We start from the raw sequence: 23980 nt of genomic DNA on the forward strand, positions 1-23980 counted from the left end.
CTCTACTTAGTAAAAAAATAAATGTAGATATGTTTTCCACTACCTTTATGGGTCTATAAATTTGTTTTGGACTCTGTATGATGTAAAAAGTTTTATTAACAAGAAAATATTTGCCTTTCCAAAATGCTCTGTTGGTTATGTCCTCCTTGAAAGGCCTCCCTTGACAAGCTATAACCTAAGCTTGTTTCAGTCACCCTTGGCCCTGACCTACCTTTGTAGCCTATCTCCTGTGTTCTTCCCAGTTGAACACTGCAATTTGGAAATGCCAGGTTGTGCGAGATTCCTAGATCCCCCATGTTTCACACTTGTCTTCCCCCAGCTTCATGCCTCTGCAGATGTTAATCCCTCTACTCTGCCTGCCTTCCCCCCCATTGCCAGCGAGAGGAATTGCTACTCTTCTAGCTGCTGCTCTCTCCTAGGACATACTTTGTGGGCCTCCCAGACTCAGCAGCTTCTTATCTGATGCTCGAAATGCCTTCTGCGCTTTGTCCACGGGTCCTCATCTCACTGTACTGTGGCCATGTGTATTCCTGGGCCTTTCCTATCAACTGTGAGCACCGTAATGATGGATTGGGTTCATCTCTGATTGTCACTCAACAACAACTCAATAACTCTGCCAGGTTATTCCCAAAAAGATTGCTACAGTGTTTGCCTGTTTCCATTAGAAAATAGAACCAAACTTAAAATAATGGACAGTGGTGGTATATTATTTGTCCATAATTCTACAGTAGCATGTATTAGTGTTTATTTTTGTCTTTTCAGTCTTTTTTCTCTGCATTTTTACTTAGTTGTAAGCATAGTATATATCTTATATATGATGCTTTAAAAAAATTATAGCGTGAGTACTTTCTGTGCTGATGCCTGATCTTCATAGTCCTCATCTTTAATGGTTCATTAAAATTTTCCCAAGTGGATAATTTACTGATACATTTCTTTTCCTTTGGATATTTAGTTTTTTTCTCCTAATTTTTAATACTTACGGCAGACTGGATACATTTACAAATTAGGAATGACAGAATGCAGATGAAAGAGCCACAAATTTGACTTTAGAAGGTCTTGGTGCCAGCTGAGCTCTGTGTCCTTAGTGTATCTTCAGACGTTGATTGCTCTGAACACGTCTTTATCTGTAGTGAACGATATCTGTGGCATATGATTCTCAGAAGGATCAAATGAAATCCAACAAGGGGAAGTAAAGTAAATTTGTGGGATTTTTAATGTGGGTGAGGTGCTAAAATTTTTTTATGCTATTTCATCGAATCCTGGGAGCAGCCTTAGATCAGCTGAAAGAGACTGAGTAACTTGCTCCAAGTCACACAGGTAAGTGCTGAGATCCAAACCCAGTTCTTCCATACTCCAAAGTCCTTTTTTCTGAGGCTTCCTAGAGAGATGTGAGCCCAGCAGGTGAATCTGTACTCAAAAATAGTGCACCAGGGCTAATTTCAAGATTTCCATACCGAGGAATGTTCAGAGAAGAGAAGCATTCAGAAAAAGATGAACATATTGAGATATTCATAATATTGTTCATTATCGACCAACATTTCATGAAACTGCCTAAATCTCTGATAAAGAATAGTGGATCCAGTTGTCAAAATCTGACTTCAAGAAGTGACCTTGGCATGAGACAGGCAAAAAGAATTAGTTCTGTAGAAGGGGAAATAACCAAGATACCATGTGAGGGTGAACAGAAAGGGCATCAGTGAAAGCAGACCTTGGTACAGAATGGGGCATGCTGACATCCCAGGACCACGGCTTTGCTAAGGAGATGCAGAGCTACAGAGCTGGAAGCAAAGAGGGAGAGGTCAGTGGATTTTTCTGCAGTGTGAGGATGAACTGGAATGGGGTGTAACCCAGGGCTGAGAGACTAGCCAGGAAAGGTTTGTAATCTTTTAGACAAATAGGAAAGGAAGCTGTCATATTATAGAAGTAGAATTGACACGATTTATTGCCATTTTCCTTATAAATACAAATCAGATCATGCCAGTATTGTGTAGGGTTAAGAGCATTTGTTTTGGTGTCAGTCTTTGGACAAAGTTACTGCACCATCCTAAGCTTCATTTTATTTCTGTAAAATGGGGAGAATAATAGTAGCATTCATGACATAGATTCGCTGGGAGGATTAAATGAAATAATGCACATCAGTGGCTTAACACAAAGTAAGTGAAACAGAAGTGCTGGGTATGTGTTTATTGTTATCGTGTCCTGCCCTGGCTGAACATCTTCTGTTGAGCTTCACTGTCCACTGCATAATGTCCCACATGCTTGCAGGTCTCTATGATCTGACTCCATTCCACTCCATGATCTCTATGCCAAAGGTCCAAATGTCTTCAAGATCTTATCAGGTAAAGAGCAAGCTATGTGAGGCTGTAGAAAACTGGGGGCCACAGCCTCCATCTAAGGGGGGCACCTGCTACCGACTCTGGTAGCTCTTTGCTTTGTGGGAAGGTGAGCCCTGTGTCGTTACCTTTGAAGAGGTGTCAGAAACTTGGACTTCATGTGAAACTTCCCAATTATTAAATCTGGACAACTAAATCAGTGTTTTTAACCAATATGCTAAGACCGAACAAAGCCCATCTGCAGGCTGGGTATGGTTGCCACTTGCAACCTCTGCTTCATCCCTTTCTCCAGCCTTGAAAACTGCTTGCTTTTCCTTGGATAGATGCTATTCCTTTGTGCCTTAGTTCTTTCAGACATGCAGGTCACTCTGCCTGGATTGGCTTTGGTTCTGTCTCTCTTTAACTGTATCCTTCATTTAGACTTGGCTCAACCTGTTACCTCGGAACTCATCATTTCCCCCTTTGTGAAGCCAGTGCACTTTGCAGATCTTTCTAGTCTAGTACTTAAGACATTCATTTACTTGCACATTCAGCAAATAGTTATTAAATTCCAAAATGCATACCGGCTACAACCACAAACTAGAGGCCTTGCTCTGGTGGTGCCTACAGTATGGAGTGAATATTCATGAGTCAGTCCCCCCATGAGAAGGTGAGCCCCTTTAGAGCAGGGACCATGTTCTGTTTGTCTGATTTCCTCAACAATTAGCCCAGGGAGCCTCATGTCCAGGGTATTAGTTTCCTATTGCTGCTGTGATAAATTACCACAAACTCAGTGTCTTCAAACAACACACACTTATTTTACAGTTATAGAGGTTAGAAGCCTTAAATGGGCCCATTGGGCTAAAACCAAGGTGTCAGTAGGGCTGTGTTCGTTCTGGAGGCTCTGGTGAGAATCTGCTTCCTTCTTTTCTCCAGCTTCCCAGGCTGCCTGCATTCCTTGGCTCACAGCCCCTTCCTTCATCCTGAGAGCCAGAAGTATAGCCTTTTCTCATCTCTCTCTGACTATGACCTCCAGTTGGCATCCCTCTCTCACTTACAAGGGCCCTTGTGATTACAGTGGGCCCACACCTGGGTAATCCAGGCTACTCCTCTCATCTCAGGACCAGTTGATTAGCAATCTTAATTCCATTTGCACCCTTAATTCCCCCTTGCCATGTAATGTAACATATTCACAGGTAGGACATTTCTTGAGAGGGCCGTTATTCTGCCTGCTACACCTGGGAAGCAGAACAAGTGAATGAATGAAGGATGAATGCAGGTAAACTTTCAGAGGGTGGGAATCAGTATTGTGCTAGCCACAAAAGGCAGAAAAAGGAGTAAGGAGTTGATAATCATTGGAATTGTCGGGGAGAGTGCCTGAGAGTCCTCCAACTCTCCCTTTGGTTCTCAGATTAAACATCTCTGGCTCTTGCAAGCTTTCCCTGACTTGCCAGATTGGGATTGGACTCCTCCTTAGGAACACTTCATCAGATTTGTGATGCTAGTTCAAGAATTGCCTCTCCATTAGACTTTACTGGAAATGAGGGCAATGAAACATATTACTGCTATTTCTCAATGTGTAATATTGAGCAAAATATTGAGCAGAGTGCCTGACATATGGTAAGTGTTCAAAAATTGGTTGAATAAATAACAAATAAATGAAGGATGAAAGAAAAACAAACCACCTACTCCTTTTTCTACATTGGGGCTTGGACTTTTTGACATGGCATGCAAAGTTGAGAGGGCAAGCATGTGTACCCGCCCTGCCCACTGGGGGGCAAAGAGCTTTTATCAGATTCCTAAAGGAGCCCATAACCAAAAAGAGGTTAAGAAGCACTGCTCTAAGTATGCAGAGTTGAGAGGAGATAATTTGGCCATGATACAAAGCAGGAGGATACTGTGTTACCCTGGAAAAAACTGACCTCTCTCTAAAGCTAACTGGGCTTCTGTATCTTTTTCCTCCACCCCTAGGAGAAGAGAGCGTGTTGCCTCTCTTGACACAGGACTCTAATTCCAAAGCTCGGAGGGGCATTTTAAGAAGAGCTGTCTTTTCTGAGGACCAGAGAAAGGCTCTGGAGAAAATGTTTCAGAAGCAGAAGTATATCAGCAAAACAGACCGAAAGAAACTTGCCATCAACTTGGGACTAAAGGAATCACAGGTACTAATGAGCAGGAAGATGCCTACTGCTCCAGATTTCTGAAGAAATACCATGAAATCCATTTATTTGCCAAATGTTTCACATTTAATGGCAAATGGTGCTGGACCCTGAGGTGTTTGTGAAATGCTTTTCACAGTTTTTTCTGGTGGGTGGAAATATATGTCACAATTCCTATTTGGAAATAGGTCCATTTGCTGAGAGATCTAGGTTTTTACTATTGGGCTGATAAATTCTTCCCAAATGAAGAGAAATGCTAAGGATGTGGTATTTACATCACAAATTGTTTGTTTTGTATTCAGAGAAGCAGGATAAATAATTCCTTACAAAAGCAGGAATCAATTTTCCTGTCTTTCTCTTCAATTCTAATCCAAAATGAAAGCATGAATGAGTGACTCATGAATACTTCTTAATGGGTTGCATTATTTTCTACTTTGGGTTTAGGACAAGTACAGTTGAGAAGTTTCACATTTGAAACACTTGCATACCTCTTTCTTGTACATTGATGTTTCATATAATTGTGAATGAGACTTTCTGGCCTGTTGGAGTTACAGAATACTTCATTTAATGATTGGCCTACTTATTATAAATAATCAACACCATAAGGCACTAGCATTTTCCTATTTAATCCTCCTTATAATCACCATATGAAAAAAGCGCTATAATCATCCTCATTTTCTAAATGAAAAAAATGTAGAGAATTGAACACAGGTCCAATGTCATGTAGCAAAACTGTTTTGGAGCTAGGCTCCCAGCTCAGGCAGCCTGACTCTGGGATTTGTGTTCTCTTTAACCTGGAACTCCCATGTACAGTTGTGCAGGATGTTCACTGTACAAGGGCATCTGGCCAAAATGGATGGTGGCAGCTGAACTGCAGCAGGAACTCTGCTTGCCAAGCTGAATTTCCTGGTGCAGTCCTACATCCACCTGGATTTTTTGAATTAACATAAAGGGACTGAAGGACTAGCAGAGGCTTTGTCTTAACTACCGTGCTCTACTATGCTTCCTCATAACAGATGACCTGGTTTTTAACATTGGACCTTATTAAAACCACTTATTCTTTTCTTTTTTTTTTTTTTTTTGAGACAAAGTCTCGCTTTGTTGCCCAGGCTAGAGTGAGTGCCGTGGCATCAGCTTAGCTCACAGCAACCTCAAACTCCTGGGCTTTAAGCGATCCTACTGCCTCAGCCTCCCGAGTAGCTGGGACTACAGGCATGCGCTACCATGCCCGGCTTAAAACCAGTTACTATTGGATGAAACTCTCCTAAACCTTGCTTTTGTTCCCTGGGGAAGTGATCTATCTATAAAACCTGCACACACACCCCAACTCTTTAGAGTGATAGAAAGAGGAATTTGATATAGTAAAGGGTAATTGGCCTAGGTCAGTCAGTCTGTGTTCTCCTTGCTATGTGGTACTAATGAGTGTACAGCCTTAATTGGTTGCTCTGTGCCTCAGTCTCTCACTTAAAAAATAGGAACAAATACAGAAATTCTGTCCCTAATACAGAGCAATTTTGTGTATATTACAGATAAATCAGTAGCTATATCTTGATGGTCTTTTGTGTGCAAGACAACATGTTAAGTAGGCAGTAAAAGGAAATATTGATAAATACTGATTTGTACCCCAGGAACTTCCACACTCCATAGAAACTCGTGAAAAGTTAGAAAACAACGTAAGTCTATAGAATAATACAGGGAACATCACCTGGTCGGTTAGATATGCTGCCCAATAAGGGGATCAGAAATTCTCAGAGAAGTTAGGTATCTCTCTAGAACTTTATGTTAATCCCCATCTCTGGAAAGGACAGCCTCACGACTGGTCCATATACCCCGGGAAGTCTAGTGATGGAACTAGGCTGCTGGGCCTGAGTGAGGACTACATGGGGGCTCAGTAGGCCTGGCCCTGCATCTCATTGGTGTGAAACCCCCATAGTCAGAGGGGAGAAAATATGCCGGTTTGGAAGGTTGGGGAATCTCTGGTTGAGTTGGAACTTGAAGTAGGTACTAAAAGATGGAAAGTAGCTAGGTTGCATCTCACAATGCTCTGAGAAATTATAAAAATCTCTGATAGTACATATCATGTTCCTAAAAAGAGATTTTTGAAAAGAGAATGCAGTAGCCATATTAAAAAAATATTTATAGGGGGATGACCACAATCTCTCTACCCCAAGAAAACCAAATATTATTCTATTTGTATCCATAGATACATAGTTTTAAATATTATTAATAAATTTTAATTATATTGTTTTTAAAATTCAGGTGCCTTGGGAATGAATGCTTTTTGTCTTATTGAATTTGGTGAAACTTCTCAGAAGCAATTTAACATTTTCTTATTTGTATATATATCAATTACAAAATTAATATATGATATTTATTATCATAAATGCAAAGAAAAGGGAAATTAGTAAAGTTAAAAATGAAACTCATCTAAGGGTCCCCTCCAGTTCAACTCCATGATTACTATTGTCATTTATAAATGGCTCTTGTTTGAATTTATTGACACATCATGTATTATTTTAAAAATAAATTTATCTGTGTGTCATATATACACAAATATATAATAATACAAACACATGCTTGCCATTTGTCCTTACAGTTGATGTTATTTAATCCTTACAAAGATCCCATGAAGTAGCTACTTTTATTACTCGTATTTTACAAATGAGGAAGCTGAGATCCAGCATTGTATGTGTATTTATATATATATATGTTTAAATGAAAATGGGATCATACTGTGCATATATTTTGGCTTTTTCTGAAGAACAGTATAAATCACCTGTATACCCAGCACAAAAATCAAGCAGTAGAACCCAGAAACCCCCCAAATATCCCTTCCTATGCTACCTGCTCCTCCTTCCAAGGGTATCCACTATCCTGACTTCTAACAACATAGATTAGTTTTGCTTACTTTTGTACTTTATATTAAAAAATTCAGAATCATTTATGTAATTAGAATCATACATACACTTTGGTATATGGCTTCTTTTACTTAGGATTATGTTTATAAGATTCTTCATGTTGTTGCATGTGGCAGTAGCTCATTCACACTTATTGCTATGTGGGTATTAACATTACATGGTGTACCACAGTTTATCCATTTACTCATGGTGGGCAGATGCATTGTTCCCAATTTTTGGCTATTATGAATAATGCCGCTGACAATATGGGTTGTTTTGTGCTTTGATTTTTTTTCTTTTCAGATGTTGTGGAATGCATCCTTTCATGTCAGTACATACAGATCGACTTCATTCTTTATTTTGTGTTTTGTAACAGACTATTATATGGATATATAATTCATTTAGCCATCTTTAACTTCAAGTTACTTCCAATTTTCACTATTGCATATCTTTATGCATTTTAAAAATATTTTTGTAAGATAGGGAATTAGGAATGAGATTAATGGGTTCAAGTATAGGTACTTTTAAAATTGTAATAGATTAAATACCTTTCCAAATACAATATTGTATCAAATTAGATACTGAGTTATATCAACTTTTCACTCATATTAATAAATAGTACCTTTTTGCAAAGACTCTACCATTTATCATTTTAAAAAATGTCCCCCAACCTCATGAGCACTTTCTTATTTTTTAATTGGTATTTTCCCAACTACTAGAACTAGAGGGAATTTTAATTGTACTGGCTATTTGTAGTCTGAGAATTGGCCTTTTCATGGCTCATCATTTTTCTATCATACTGTCTTTTTGTTCATATGTGGCAATTACTTTCACTGTTAATCAAAAATTTTGGAATATTATTGTTAGTAAAATTTTCCTATTACAGATGTTGCAGAGGTCCTCTCTAAGCTTGTAGACTTCTTTATTATGGTAAAGTATATATAACATAAAATTTACCATTTTAACCTTTAAATGTTCAGTTTAATGGCACATTCACGTTGTTGTGTAACCATCACCACCATTTATGTCCAGAATTTTTTTCTCCTTGTAAAACTGAAACCCTGGAACCATTAAACAATAATTATTCATTTCCCTCTCCTGTCAGTCCCTGGAAACCACCATTCTACTTTGTTGTTATGAATTACTAGTCTAAGGATCTCACATGAGTGGAATCATATAGCATTTGTCCATTTGTGACTGGCTTATTTCATTAAGCATGGTGTCTTTAAGGTTCATCCCTGTTGTCAGAATTTTCTTCCTTTTTAAAGCTTTTTAATATTGCACATCCAATATTGCATTGTATGTACATTCCTCATTTTGTTTATCCATTCATCTGTCCATGGACACTTGCTTGCTTCCACTTTTTGGCTGTTGTGAGAATAGTTCTGCAATAAACATGGGTGAAATGTCTTTTTGAGACCCTGCTTTTAATCCTTTTGGGTAGTTTGGGGCTTTTTCATATGTGTATGGTATGTTTATATACAGAAACTTCTCTTTTTTATGTATTCAGCTCTTGTCTGTCTTTTCCTTTGTGGCCTCTGTTTTATGTCGTATTAAGAAAACATTCATCTCTCCAAGACTATAATGATAATCTCTTATATTTTCTTCTAGAACTTCTATAGTTTTGTTTTTATGTTCAGCAATTTAATCCATGTCAACTTTGTTTTTTGTATTTGTTGAGAAGTAGAACTTTTATGTTTTCCCCTGAATATATACATTTGTCCTGACACCATTCATTGTGAAGAAACTCTTTTCATTTTTTTTTCATTGAGATAGCACTTAATAAATATTTCTAGACATACAGAAAAGCTAAGGGAAGAAGAAAATAATGAATGTGATGAGAAAGGCAAGAATCACTAATGGGAACGAATAGCTGTCTCAGTGAAAACCCATTAGAAATACTTGGCATGCTTCCTAGGAGTAAATGCCCACTGCAAATAGTAAATGAGTTTATGAATAGAACCAAATGCTCTGGCATGTATGCATTAGTTCTTCTTTCTTATGAAAAGCATTAATCACAGGATTGTAACTAAGATGGCAGTCTTTTGCACTCAATTGCCTGGGGTAGATTTAATTTTGAACATTGCCAATCAAGTTGAAAGATGGAAGAAACTGTTTTACCAATCTGAAAAGACAGTCTCAGATAGAATTTTTTTCTTCATTGAGAGAAATATTTGGTTGGTATACTTTAATAATTATTTCTTGAGGTAAAAATTTTCTGGTTTTTGTTTTAAGAATAGAAATCTACTAAATTGTTAGTGTAAACATGCAGTGTAATACACAGGAAAAGAATGTGTTTGGCTTTTTAGGTTATCAGGAAACCAATTGTGAAGTTTTCTACTCAGGCACAGCTGACTACAGTGGATAAAGAGGGAGGTTAATAAAAGAGAGAGACTCAAGTGAAATGGGCAAGGGTATGGCTCAAATTAGGAACCACCATCATAAGCACTTTTAGCTTAATTACAATTAATTGTTATTTATGGAGCCTAATTCTTAGATTTTTGATAAATGCTGGGAATAATCAAAACTTGGAAACTGTATAAAGCCTGCAATTCATCAAAACATTACAAAATGTAATGTTAATTTTGTCTCAAAAAACTGATGAGGTCTGAATATTTATAAGAGCCTGGGCCCTGGAGTTGGACAGTCATGGCTTCCATTTTACTAGTTGTATGACCTTCAACTGGTTAATCTTTCCAAACTTCAGGTTTTTTTTTACGTGTGAGTGAGGACTTCTTACAGCCATTGTGAGAATCAGATTATAAAATGCACCTAGAATGCATGGCCTGATGCCTGGCACAAAATAAACACTCAGATGCTATTACAATCTGATACATTTCCTTGGAATAAATAATATATCACACACTAAATGATGTTTTAAAATCTAAGAGTTAAATCAATTTTGAAAGATATTAGAATTACAGGATGTTACCAGTTTACCTCAATCATTTTGTTTCAGAAGTGTGTATGGGGCTATTATATTGAAGTAATTTTTTAGATATTTTTTAAAGAGTCTAAGTGAAAAGCCACAAGGGCTTTGCCAGGTTGGCTGTCATAATGAGGTATTTTGTAGAAGGGATAGTAGAAGCAATTACTGTTTAAAATGTAGAAGTGAAATAACTTGGAATAAGTGATCATTTTGTCCAATTATTTTGTCAATAGGTGAAAATTTGGTTTCAGAACAGAAGGATGAAATGGCGGAATTCCAAAGAAAAGGAAGTGCTCTCTAACAGGTGTATCCAAGAAGTGGGCCTTCAAGAGGATCCTCTCTCACGATCCGCTCTGGGTTTCCCTTCTCCATGTCCTTCGATGTGGGAAGTCCCCCAGCCACACTCAAGTCCAAGATGGAGGGAGAATTCTCCAGAACCTTCAGAAAGACTAATCCAGGAGAGTTCAGGGGCACCACCCCCAGAAGGAAATTCACTGCAAGGTGCCTTGTATTTATGTTCTGAAGAAGAAGCTGGAGGCAAGGGTGTACTTACTGGGGCCATCTAAATGGAAGCATTCCATGTTAATTTAAAAGAATACTTAACTAATAACATTTGGACTCCAAAGCCAGCTAGCACGTGCCTCATCAGTGCCTAAAACCTAACACCTTTGGATTGTTGCATAAACTAATGCTTTAGGAAACCCACTCCATGTTCTTATTTGGCCTTAGATTCAGCTTAATTTGTAAGTGGAATAGAATCTCCCAGGAATTATGATGGAACTGAAAAGAGTAAGAGCAACAGCTAGCTCAGTCACTGCTCTCTGAGTATGTGTATATGTGCATGTGTCTCTATGTGTGTATATATATAAATATTCATTAAAATACATTCATAGAAAGTAGTTCCTCTTTAAATATTGCATTGAGCAAATTCATTTCGTTTTATATGAAGAAAAATAAACCATTCATAGGATATTATTAATTTTTTGAAAATAATGTAAAATTTAGACTTTAGTACAAACTTTCATCCATAGAACATGTTTGTAAAAATTCTCTATTTCCTGGTTTCTTTTGGTATCCAATTGTAAGTGAATTTTAACAACTCAGCTGAGCAGTCCTGATCAAATGAGCCACTGTTAGATACATACACTGAAAACATATATTAAAATGAACCCAACAAGCAAATTAAAAGAACTTCTGAATGTAATTATTAGGTATCTTTAATTTCCAAATCTCTGGACTTTATCAGGCCATTTAAATAATAATTATTTTTTGATCTCTTCTCTGTAAGGACATGCCTAGACCAGGGTTTGCAAAATAAAATGCCTTTAAGGGTCTGTAGGGTAAATAGAAGGCATGGCTCACCTAAAGATATTTGAGTTCAATAATTTTTCAAATATTATATTGGACAAACAAAATGTCTGCCAAGCAGTTTGTGACCTCTGATCAAGACTAAAGAAAGCCATGGTGTCACAGTTCTTAAAATATTCCCAACTGGACTTAAAAACATAGTACTGATGGAATCTATGATGATTTTTGTTTGTGCTTCTAGTTATAGACTCAATTTTCCTCTTAGGGGGCATACACTATATATATTAGGTAATTTTTATGTATGAACAAACATTACACAGATGTTTTATGTTTTTCGATTCCCCTTAAGTAGTATTTTTATAAAATTGTACTTCTGGTAACAATTTACTTAGTTAATCCAGAAATTTTTACTCTAGATCCAAGAAAAAATTGTTTCACTTTGAAGGAAATGAAGCAGAAACAGGAAATGATGTGGTTTTGAATTAAGCTGTTACTAATCTGTGGACAAGAAACATTATTAGAAGTTCATTATGTGGCATTTTGTTAGTAAGCAAGGAATGATGGTGACTTCTAATTTGCTTAACTTCTCAGCTCTAGCCGTTGAGGGTTTAGTGTTTAGAAAAGGTAATATTTCAGAAGATAACGGTTTTAATCAACATCAGGAAATTATTTTTCATGAATGGAATTCAAATTGATGTATGTTAAGCTCTGTCTTTATCACAAGATCTTTTACTTAAAAGTCATCTTAGAAGCTTGTCTCAGTGCCTCGTTGTGGGGAGTGGGGACAGGGATCTGCTGACAACAATTTAAATTTTAAAACCTGTCTTAAAATGATTTATAATATGGCTTCTTTTCTTTATATAATGTTAACCTCATTTACATTTATAGGGTGCTTTCTACGTGCTAGAGACTGTGCTAAGCATTTAGGGAGGATTAACTCCTTTAATCCTCACAGCAGTAACCCTGTGATGTAGACAGTATTGCTATCAGGATTCCTGTGACCTAGACGAGGAAACTGAGGCGCAGAGTATGGTTGGGGTAATTATCCAAGGTCATGAGGTTAATAAATGAGCTTTAGACCCTAGCAGTCAAGTTTCAAGTCTTACCAACCATGTGGGGAGGCATACCAATGCAGAATGTATTTATACCAGCTATGGGATGCATTGTTAAAGATACATTTTAGTGAGGTTTATTAAAGAAATTCACAAGCACATTATACTTCACAATGTCTTACCTGGGGAATGATTTTCTCCTCATTGTTCTCTTTTCTATTAGATTTTGAAGTTTAGGGAAAGTAAGTAATTGCAAAACCCTTCAACTATAAAGCCTCTATAGAGAATAGTCCCATAGGAGTGTTTTTAAGTGTGAAATGGAAATGTATTTTTTTATTACTCTCTGCTAAAAATCATAAAGTGCTTGTCTCTGGTCATTGTCTCCTGAGAATAACTTGAAAATCAAATGAGAGAAACCTGTGTCATGGCTATCTGATTACCCATGTTGTAGAAATGGGCTAATTGGATCTTAAATGATCCTCCTCCAGGGTTTCACCTGGGAGCTCTCCGTAAGATTGACCTGATATTTGAGTATACAAATCAATCTTTTAATTGTCTTCCACTTTGAAATACCTTAAAGCTTAAGGGAAGCATGCTTTGGATGGATACATCAGTGGTACTTAGGAGACTCACATAAACATAATATACACATGGTACACACACATATGCTTATTGTGCTTTTTCTTTGCCTTCACTTGCCTGAATTGTTGGAGAGAATGGCTGAGCCCCATTATCCTGTTGACAGGGACCTTGCTTCTCTCTTGTTCTCTGCTGTCACCCCTCCCCAAATGTAGTTAAGTATTTTTCCCTGCTATCTAGAGACTCCTCTTCTTCAGGTGATCACCTATTAGTATATTTATTGTCTGCTTTCCAGACAAATGCTTCTCTAATAAGCACCATGGCCATAGAAGCCTGGAGACTGAGCATTTTAAAATTTTTAAAAGAAATTGTCAAATGGATCTTAAGCAGATGAGAAGAAACAATGGTAAGCATTGTGTCCTAAGCTTTTATGAAGGCAAATATTTAGGGTTAGAAATACACGAGGTCTGTCCAGAAGGTATCCAGCCATTGTTAATATAATGAGAATTGTTAGCACGACATCCATGTAACCTGGCAGCCAAGGAAAGTGGACTGGAATGCGCATGCGTGAACAATGACCTCACCGTGCTAGTCAGTGGGGCGCTAGGCGCCGTTGAGTGAGCGTGTGCAGTGTGGCTGGGCATTCAAAATTACTGAGCGAATAGAGCAACAAATCTGCATCACATTTTGCATTAAGCTTGAACATTCCTCCACAGAAACTATTCGGATGATTCAGAAGGCGTTTGGGGACGATGCAAAGAGAGCAGTGCAAATAAAAGTGTGGCACCAACACTTCAAAGATGGTGGAGAGTCTGTTGACAGTGAGCCACATTCTGGAAGGCCTGCAACAAGCAGAACACCTGAGAACGCCAAACGTGTATGGGTTAGTTTAAAAGACACTGGGAGAGCTGTGTAAGGTCCCAAGGGGCCTACTTTGAAGGAGACTGAGACGTTGTTGTCCTATGTACCATGTTTCTTGTGTCTTCAATAAATGTCTCTATTTTTCTTACTACATGGCTGGATACTTTCCGGAAAGACCTTGTATAAACAGATTAGGGATGATAAATGACTCTGGAGACAATGAAGGCCATGATCATTAATGTTTAAAGGGCAGCTCTATTTTCTTAGTAATAAGGTGGTTTGAGAGCCAGGCATGATGGGGCACACCTGTAGTCCCAGCTACTGGGGAGGTTGAGGCAAGAGGTTTGCTTAAGCCCAGGAGTTTGAGGCTGTAACGTGCCATGATTGTGCGTGGGAAACAAAGGAATACACACTGTCTCTAAAAAAAAAAAAAGTGGTTTGAATGCTATGAGGAACCCAATTATTTAGTCCAGTGGGTCTCTACCTTTAAAAATTCATGCTCATGAACATGCCATACCTTCAAGCCAGCTTTGGATGTACACGCAGATGTGGACATACACTTTATACACACACCTTCAACATCCATGCCTCCTATCCCATCCCACTAGAATCATTAATACACATATTTTTCCCTTTTCAAATACAAAGTCATAATGAAATATGCTTGTCCAAAGCACACACATTCTTTCTGGCCCACTTCACTCCTGTTTCTGCTGAATCCCTTTAAAGGCTACATTACATACTCCCCGATGTGCTCCATGACCCACCCCTGGTTGACCAAGGAGTGTATCAAGTTCTGCTAGCTTTTAATATAATAAAGCTCATTCCACTGTGTTTGTAGCTTATTACAGAGATACTGCGTCTTCAACTGTCTTGCTTTCTAGATTTCAACACTTACTGGGCATTGTGTTGAAGTGCTAGCCTCCATGTAAACAAATATGAGGAAGAGCATTGTCTTTGCCCTCAAGCAGCTTATAATCTAGTCTTCTTGCCAAGAAACTTGTGAAATTTTCCATGCTGATGATGACAGGATGTAGTGACTTTGGGGCAAAAAATAATCTGACATCCTCAAAAAACTCCATCACTCCTTTTGCAGTGGGAGTGTTCTTAAGTGCTCTACTATTCAGAAAAATACAAGTCGCTTGACGTTGCTGGTTTTCTATGCTCTCTCTCTTCCATTCAAGCCACAGGGGTCCCAGGAGGAGTCAGAAAGAGTCCAGGGAAGAATTCAGTAGCTTTTTTGTTCATAATGCACCCTATCTCTGTTTTTTCTTTCTACATTCTCAGTCTCAGATCACCTATACCCATGGTAAGTAGAAAGAAGAAAAAACAAATAATGTAAATCAGGATGACTGTTCTTGAATATGTGGGGAAAATTTTACAGAATTAATTTATATCCATTACAAACCATTTTTTTGATGATTAACTTGTTTCCATATTTATTTCACCTTTCCCCTAAAACATATTAAGGTACATATATCCATTACAAACCATTTCTTAAATATGCAACTACCCTAAAGACATAGTACTTGTCCCACAAAGATGGTCCTTAGCTTCCAGCTATTTCTTGGGTTACATGACATTATTATTTTGGTTACAAAGAAACACATTTGAAAATATAGCTAACAAAGTAAAATTCATACATAATTCTACCATAGGGAAGTAGCCAACTTTGCTCTTCTGTGAAAATTTTTAGTCATTTTTGAATGTATGTATATCTGTCTAAACAAATTTAGATCATGATGTATATCTAGTTTATCCTGCTTTTTTACTCAATTTTGTACCCAGAACATTTTGCCCATGTCATTAAAAATTACTTGAAACTATTTATGATGACTGTATAATATCCCTCTGTAGCTTCTTCACTTCGTGAGGTGGGCCAGGACATGGGACCGGGAGATGACGGGGCACAGAAAGATCATGGGCTCCTATACCATAGAATGTATAGGATTTTTGCCATTTCCTAAAAATAATATGATGTTTATTTTTCTTTTAACTGAATGAAGGCTCAATAAACATGAAAGACTTACAGTGAAAGTTGAGGAAGTTTGGAGTTACACTTTCAGTGGGGCCGAATATCAAGGAGTATCAAACAAACCAAAGGGAGACCCTCTTTCAAAAAGCCACCAAAAGCTTATCAAAACATATCCCATTCATTCAAAATCCAAGGAAGCATACACACTTGGATTTGAGCCCACAGCAACAAACATAAAAATATAGGATAATATTCCCCTTTGCTCTAATTGTGTGCTCTGCAGTCAGATTGATACATTATCCAGCTTTTTCAAGTATGTATTGTCCATAAAGGGGGCAGGAGTTCTGATAACTAGAATCTATTTAGAACTCATGAAAATCAGCAAGAAAAAAATCAAACAACCCTATCAAAAAGTGGGCAAAGGACATGAACACAAACTTTTCAAAAGCAGACAGAAGTATGGCCAACAAACATATGAAAAAATGCTCAACATCTCTAATCATCAGGGAAATGAAAATCAAACCACAATGAGATATCATTTATCCCCAGTGAGAACGGCCTTTATCAAAAAGTCCCAAAACAATGAATGTTGGCGTGGATGCAGAGAGACAGGAACACTCATACACTGCTGGTAGGACTGCAAACTAGTGAAACCTCTGTGGAAAGCAATATGGAGATACCTTAAAGAGATACAAGTAGGTCTACCATTTGATCCAGCAATCCCATTGCTGGCCATCTAGCCAAAAGAACAAAAGACATTCTGTAAAAAAGACATCTGCACTCGAATGTTTATAGCAGCACAATTCACAATTGTAAAGATGTGGAAACAACCGAAGTGCCCATCAATACATGAGTGGATTAATAAAATGTGGTATATGTATACCATGGAGTACTATTCAGCCACAAGAAACAATGGTGATATAGCACCTCTTGTATTTTCCTGGATAGAGCTGGAACCTATTCTACTAAGTGAAGTATCCCAAGAATGGAAAAATAAGCACCACATGTACTCACCACCAAATTGGTTTTAACTGATCAACACCTAAGTGCACATATAGGAATAACATTCATCGGGTGCCAGGCAGATGGGAGGGGGGTGGAGGGGATGGATGTATACATACATAATGAGTGCAATTCACACCATCTGGGGGATGGACACACCTGAGGCTCTGACTTGAGGGGGTGCAAGGGCAATATACATAACCTAAACATCTGTACCCCCATAATATGCTAAAATAAAAAAGAAAAGAAAAGGGGGCAGGAGTTAAGAAAACTAATGGGGATCTGACATCCGTCACCACTTTGAAGGCTGAGATGATAAGTCTGGTTTGTCTATTTTGTTTAGAATCTCCCAGTTCTTATAAATTTATGGATATACTCAAGGTTGCTTGAATGACAGAAATTATGGGGAGAATCTTTTGGGCTCAGAACATTCCAAGTTTAGAAGGGAACTGGGAAACCTTTTATGTTATTCAAACCCAAAGCAGGACCATCATGTCCTTCATGTTAATCAAAAAAGTGAAAAAAAATCAAGTATGTCAAATTTGAATAAAATACAGTGGTATAATTAATAATTTGTATCTAATCCTATTACTCTGAATTCCATTTCAATCAAATGCTGAATAGTAGTTTCCTAGAGATGCCATAACAATTACCACAAACTGTGTGGTTTAAAACAACAGAAATTTAGTCTCTCACAGTGGTTGAGGACAGAAATCCAAAATGAAGGTGTCAGCAGGGCCGTGCTTCCTCCAAGGTAGGAAGCTGCTTCTTCCAGAGTCTGGTGGTTCCAGCTCCAGGCATTCTTTGGCTTGGGGCCATATAACTCCAGTGTCTACCTCTGTCTTCATATGGTCTTCTCTCCTTTGTGTTCTCCCCTGTGTGTCTGTATCCCAAACGTCCCTCTGCCTTTCTCTTATAAGGATATCCATCATTGGTGTTAAGGCCAACCCTAAATCCAGGAGGATCATGTCTCAAGATCCTTAATAGCATCTGCAAAGGCTCTTTTCTCAAATAAGGTCACAGTCACAGGTTCCAGGGCTTAGGACGTGTCTTGTCTTTTGAGGGACCACTATTCAATCTACGATAATCATATTCTATGGTATTGGAGAAGAAGGCCTAGAATAAACAAAAGCAAAAGATTTAGACTCCCTTGGCATTCCTTGTAATGGAATTTGACTTATATTGCTTGAAGTTAAGCTTTTGTACCAATCAAGCAATGCACTACTTGCAAGGATATTTTGGGCAGGGATATTTTTGTAAAAATTGCCTCCCTTTTGGATTTCTTTCGACACTGGGAAAATTTAAGAAAATACAATGCTAATTTTTTAAAGCTCTCACATGGATTCCAGATGTTGACCATTTAATCCAAGGTGGTGTTTCCTTATTATCCAAATGTGGTGCACATCAAAAAATTGGCATTGTTTAATTTATGACTCACACGTGAACCATTGTTTTTTGTGATGTAGTTCTTTTAAGTGATTCATAAACTAACCAATGCCAATATTTTGGACACATACCATATTTGTATAATGAGGAAACATTTTCTTGCATTAAATAGTCAACATCTGGGATCCATGTGAGAATTTCTTTGAAATTTTAAGACAAATTAGCATGGCATACATTTTCTCATAGATGTAACTAGCTGGTAATCAAAAGACGTTGAACTTGGTACTATATTGTGGTTAAGAAAATGGGGATGTTGTTGATAGAAACATCCAATAATGTTTTTACAGTACCATTTTGAGGATGGGGTAAATGGAGGTGTGGAGTGAAATGCAATATGGGCAGTGTTGATTCAGGGATCAAAAATCAATACAAGCATACTCTCTTAGTAGGAGTGTAAGTTATTAAAATCTTTCTGGAGGGCAATTTGGTAACACAAGCAACTTGTTAAATGAGCATGCCCTTTGACCAGACAATTTCACTTACTGGAATTTATCTTAAGGAAATAATAAGAAATGTGCAAACAGTTTTCTACATAAGAATGTGCTTTCATTCTCTCTCTCTCTCTCTCTCTCTCTCTCTCTCTCTCTCTCCACACACACACATGCACACACACACACACACCAGACTTTATTTTTAGAGCAGTTTTAGTGGAACAATTGAGTGGAAAGTACAGAGATTTCCCATATATCTCTTACCCCCACATACTTACAGCCTATAAACATCTCAAACCATGCTAGTATATTTGTTACAATCGACAAACCCACACTGACATCATTATCAACCAAAATTCATAGTTTACGTTAGGGTTCCTCTTAGTGTTGTACTTTCTGTGGGTTTTGACAAATGTTTAACGACATACAGAATAGTTTCATTGTCCTAAAAATCCTCTCATAATATATTTTTTAGGACAGTAGGGTATTGGTTAAGTGAATTTTAGCAAATTATATAGAGAAATCCTACGTGGCCATTGAAAATAATAATGTGGAAGAATGATACCTATAAAAATGGCCATGATTCATTGTTAGGGGAAAAATAGATTACAAAATGTTAATAGACTGATTATGTGTGTTTGTGTGTGTATGTGTATGTGTGTGTGTGTGTGTGTGTGTGTGTGTGTGTAGATGAGAGACTATACACCCATATATTAACTGTGGTTGTCTCTGGGTAGTGGGGTTAAAAGTGATGTTTGCTTTATTTTCCATGTTCTCCATTTTCCAAATAATGTACTGTAAACCCATATTGCTTTTCACATCTGGAAAACACACGTCTTGACTTGGATGTCTCACTGACATCTCAAATTCAAATGAGCTCTTCTTTCACCTTAAATCATCACCAGTATTTCCTTCTTTCAGTAAAGAGAAAAGTAGACTAACCAGTGGCTAATTCAGCAGCATGAGAGTCAGCTTGACTCTTTCCTCCCTCTCTCCCCACATGTATAATTATTAATAATTACTGAGTCTTGTCTATGCATTCCCCTAAATATCTCTTCAGTTTGTTCCCTTCTATCCATCTCCACAGCCACTAATGCACCCAGATCACCTTTCTCTCTCTCCCGCACTTCTTGTTTCCTAGAAGTCTCTTTCCGTTCCTTCCAGCTCCCTTCCAGCTCCTGCTCCAGTCTGTAGTTGTAATGATCCTTCTGAAATGCAACTCTGATTGTATTAGTCAAGGTTCTGCAGAGAAACAGAACCAATAGGATATACCTATATCTATATCTGTATCTATATCTATTTACCTAGACACAGATGTGGATGTATAGATATATAAGAGGGGATTTATTATGGGAATTGGCTCACACAATTATGGAGGTTGAGAAGTACCATCATATGCTACCTGCAAGCTGGGAACCAGGAAAGCTATGGTATAATTCAGTCAGGGGAGCTGACAGTATAACTCCTAGTCTGAGTCTGAAGGCCTGAGAAGGAAGGGGGAGGCACACTGGTTCAAGTCTCAGAGTTTAAAGGCCTGAGAACCCGGAGCTCTGATGTCTGAGGGCAGGAGAAGATGAATGTTCCAGCTCATGGAGAGAGAGTGAATTCACCTTCTCTCCACTTTGTTGTCCTTTTCAGGCCCTTGAGGGAATAGCTGATGCCCACCCACATTAGCAAGGGGAGATCTTCATTACTCAGTCCACCAATTCAAATGCTACTCTCTTCTGGAAACACCCTCATAGACTCACCCAGAAATAATGTTTTACCAGATATCTGGGCATCCCTTAGCCCAGTCAAGTTGACACATAAAATTAACTATCACACTGATCATGCTAGTCCTCTGATTAAAATCTTTCTATTAAAATATTTTGATCCTTAGATCAAGACCAGCCTCCCCCACGTAGTTTACAATGTCCTCTGGGATCACTCTCCACTTTCCCTCCTCTTGCTTTCCGAATTCCAGACACACTGATTTTCTTCACTTCCTTAGATGTATCAAGCTCTCATAACTCTCCCAAGTCTTTGTACCAACTAATCCTGAACTGTTCTCCTTCCTTTTTCCCCATCTACATATCCCCTATCCAACTCCTACTCACCCTTAAGATCTTTCCTGATCCAGGTTAAATCCCTTTACTCTCTGTTCCCATAGAAACCTGAACTTTCCCTTTCCCAACACTCTCACCACCATTGTAATTACCTACTTTTTTTTTTTTATCTTCTTGGCCTTACAAATCTAGATAGATTTTAAGCTCTGTAAGGTCATGAAACTTGTGTATATTTTTTTCCCCTCTCCATCATTAACACCTGGCAGGGAGCCTGGAATTTAGTAATCCCATAATGAATATTTGTTGGATTAATTTGAAATTAAGTAATACTCAAGTGTTTTACTCCAGTTTGCCCCACACATATGTCTCTTATACAGCTCTCTTGTTAAATGAAAGTCATGCATACAAGAGGAAAAGGCAGGGGAGTCAAAGTGCCATGAAGAACACCTGCTTCAGTCATCCTAGGGTAGGTCATGACAATTGACAAAGTATGGCAGGCTCAGTGTGAAACAACTGTAGTTTTCTACAGTCCAGTGTTCTTCATATGTTGTACAACCGTGAGCACAAACTCAAATTATGTAGGGCAGGGAAAGCAATTGGCAACATACTAAGGCAAAATGGCTTTCTGTTAAAGGCAGAGTAAAAAGCATATTTGTATTAGTCAGCTGAAGCTGTCATAACAAAATACCACAGACTGGCTTAAACAACAAAAACTTATTTTCTCACAGTTCTGGAAGCTGGACGTCCAAGATCAAGATGTGAGCAGGGTTGGGTTCTGGTGAGGGCTCTCTTCCTGACTTGCAGATGGCTGCATTCTCACTGTGTCCTCCCATGGCCTTTCCTCTGTGCATGTGCAGAGAGAGATCTCTGGTGTCTCTTCCTCTTCTTATAAGGATATCTGTCCTATCCAATTAGGGCACCACCCTTATGACCTCATTTAACCTTAATTACCACCTTCAATGCTCTATCTTCAAATACAGTCACCTTGGGAGCCAGGGCTTCAACAATTTTGGAGGGGCACAATACAGGCTATAACAATATTATCCGTATCTCATTCTATTCTATGTTGTTAAGTTTGAAACTGTATTTTGAAACATACAAATACTCATTTTCTATGGCTGCTTTCATAACAAATGACCACAAGCTCGTGGCTTGAAACAACAGAAATTTATTCTTTCGTATTTCTGGAATCGGGAATCAATATTACTGGGCTGACATCAGGGTGTTGGAAAGACTAGCTTCTTCTGGAGGCGGTAGGAGAGAATCTGTCCCTTGTCTTTTCCAGCTTTTGCTGGCTGCCAGTAGTCCTTGGTTTGTGGAAATATCACTCCAATCTTGGTCTCTGCGGTCATGTGGCCTCCTCTCTGTGTCAAATCTCTGTCTGCCTCTCTCTTGCAAGGCCCATCCAGATAATGCAGGATAGTCTTTCCTTCTTGAGATCCTTAACCACATCTGCAAAGTCCCTTCTTCCAAATGAGGTAACATTTACAGGTTCTAGGGGTTAGAACCCGGTAGCTTAAGAAGCTGTTTTTTCAGCCTGCCACAATTAGTGTAGTATTTTAAAATATCCTACTCTTTTACAGCTGAGCCTTGCTCTTAAAGTACACTTTGCTTTGGTTGAAAGTGTGTTTTCCTACTGTGATCCCATAAATATATGTAAGTTTTCTGTATGATAAAGAACTTCAAGCCATAAAGGCCAAAAACAAAATCAGAGACCTAATGTAATTGTTTTAAATGGGATACTATTGTCTTCTTTCTATATATCATAAAACTTTATAATTCCTTTCATGTAAATAATAGAAATTGGCCATAAAAAATTTCATTGTTTACTTGTGCTAACAGAAATTATACACTCAATCATAAGGTTTTTTTAAATCTCTATCATCTTTACTTATTTTAAGTTCAATTTGTGTGTTGTTGTAGAGTCCTCTCGATTATTTCCTCTAGGTATTTTTAATCACTGCACTTCTGAAGTTTTATTCCTTTTTACTTTGTTTTTCTCTTTTCTTTCCTTTCATGAAATATCTATAGTAACTGTACTGTACACTATTTATTCATGCCATGTTGTTTTTACCTTTACAAGATTTGTCTTTATTTATCTCTGAGAATTTATATGTTGGGTTTTTACTTTAGCAATGGAATTAGTTGAGCTTGTATTGTGAGTTCCACAACCAACTTCATGTTTAATTCAAAACGGATTGCATCTTCCTCTCCAAATGGGCTCTACTTCTCTATCTTTTAGACTCAATGAATGCACTATCTTCATCTAGCATCTAAACCAGAAGCCTGGGAATAATCTCAAATATCTTCAATTATCTGTGTCTCTCTCTTCCCCAAATATAGTTTATCAAAAAGTACAGTCAGCTCTACATCCCATGTGCTGCTCCATTCTAGACCATCTCCTCTAGTGGGGAAGACCTTTTAAGTAGTCTCCCCATTGCCAGTTGAAGAAGAGACTAACTAGCAATAGTCTATTTTATAAACTCTATCCTGATGTCTCAAAAACAGGGTTTCTTAAGCTCAGCACTATTAGCATTTTTGGGCCAGATAATTTTTTATTTAGTGGTGGTTCTGTTCATTGCTGGATGCTTAGCAGCACCCTTGGCCTCTATCCATGAGCAAATGTGCCCTCACCCCAGTCATGACAAGAGAAAATGTTTCCAGACATTGTCACGTGTCCCCGGGTGAGTGGAAAGGATTTCCCCAAGGTGAGAACCACTGCCTTGAAACATAAACTTGATCATGTCACTCCCCTCCTACTATTTCAATGATTGGTTACTTAATTCATTCAACAAATATGTTTTGCAAAAGATTCTGTGCTAAAGGAATATGATGATGAACAAGTTAGATGTGGTCATTGCTCACACAACTTATATTCTATTTTAGTAAACAGACAATCTAAGTCCGCAAAAAAGTATAAATTTTAGTAAGCTCTACAAAAGAAACAAGGTGGGGATGGGGAAAAATTTGCTCCAGGTGATAAGAAG

General features: G+C 38.0%; 1 protein-coding gene across 1 annotated transcript in view; it reads left to right on the top strand.

The window, feature by feature from the left end:
* The window catches only part of DBX2 (developing brain homeobox 2), a 33054-nt gene extending 21864 nt beyond the window's left edge, over window positions 1-11190 (top strand). Inside the window, exons 3-4 of the mRNA XM_045555248.1 lie at window positions 4284-4471; window positions 10528-11190. Coding sequence (XP_045411204.1) covers window positions 4284-4471; window positions 10528-10860 — 521 coding nt within the window. The 3' untranslated portion in view covers window positions 10861-11190. The remainder of the gene's footprint in view (window positions 1-4283; window positions 4472-10527) is intronic.
* Window positions 11191-23980: the final 12790 nt, after the last annotated feature.

This window comes from Lemur catta, chromosome 6 (assembly GCF_020740605.2).
Source record: "Lemur catta isolate mLemCat1 chromosome 6, mLemCat1.pri, whole genome shotgun sequence".
NCBI lineage: Eukaryota > Metazoa > Chordata > Mammalia > Primates > Lemuridae > Lemur > Lemur catta.